The following is a 581-nucleotide window of genomic DNA, read 5'->3' on the forward strand; positions in this document are numbered from 1 at the left end:
ATAGGTGGTCTCGTGAATTCCAGCAGATTCCATTCCAATCAAAGAGGGCTGGAAGAGGACTTCTGGGCAGCGGAATCTTTCAGCTCCAATTGTGATAACCTGTCCATCAGGCAACTCGTAGTTCTTCTCAACAGAAGAGCTTACCCTGGCAGTTTCGTGCTCTTGCTCATAGTCGAGAGCAACATAAGCAAGTTTTTCCTTCACGTCACGGACAATTTCCCGTTCAGCAGATGTGGTGAACATGTAACCTCTTTCAGTGAGGATTTTCATGAGGTAATCTGTGAGGTCACGACCAGCAAGGTCTAACCGAAGGATGGCATGTGGTAGAGCATATCCCTCGTATATTGGCACTGTGTGACTAACGCCATCACCAGAATCCAGCACAATACCTGCTCAACCAAACAAATTGATACAAATGAGGTAAAAGCATTTGCACACTATGTGTGCGGACAAAACTCAGATTCAAAACCTTATACCCACCAGTTGTACGACCGCTGGCATAAAGAGACAGCACTGCTTGGATAGCTACATACATAGCAGGAACATTAAAGGTCTCAAACATGATTTGAGTCATCTTCTCT

General features: G+C 45.1%; 1 protein-coding gene across 1 annotated transcript; it reads right to left on the reverse strand.

Annotated features, from left to right (window-relative positions):
* Nucleotides 1-6: 6 nt before the first annotated feature.
* LOC140966193 (actin-104) lies at nucleotides 7-575 on the reverse strand (the record flags this gene model as incomplete). The annotated part of the gene is made up of 2 exons (XM_073426542.1): nucleotides 481-575; nucleotides 7-389 (listed from the first exon to the last, which is right to left on the reverse strand). Coding segments are annotated over exons 1-2 (477 nt in total), but the record flags the coding sequence as incomplete, so codon positions are not given.
* Nucleotides 576-581: the final 6 nt, after the last annotated feature.

Source organism: Primulina huaijiensis, unplaced genomic scaffold (genome assembly GCF_012295235.1).
Source record: "Primulina huaijiensis isolate GDHJ02 unplaced genomic scaffold, ASM1229523v2 scaffold201643, whole genome shotgun sequence".
Classification (NCBI taxonomy): domain Eukaryota; kingdom Viridiplantae; phylum Streptophyta; class Magnoliopsida; order Lamiales; family Gesneriaceae; genus Primulina; species Primulina huaijiensis.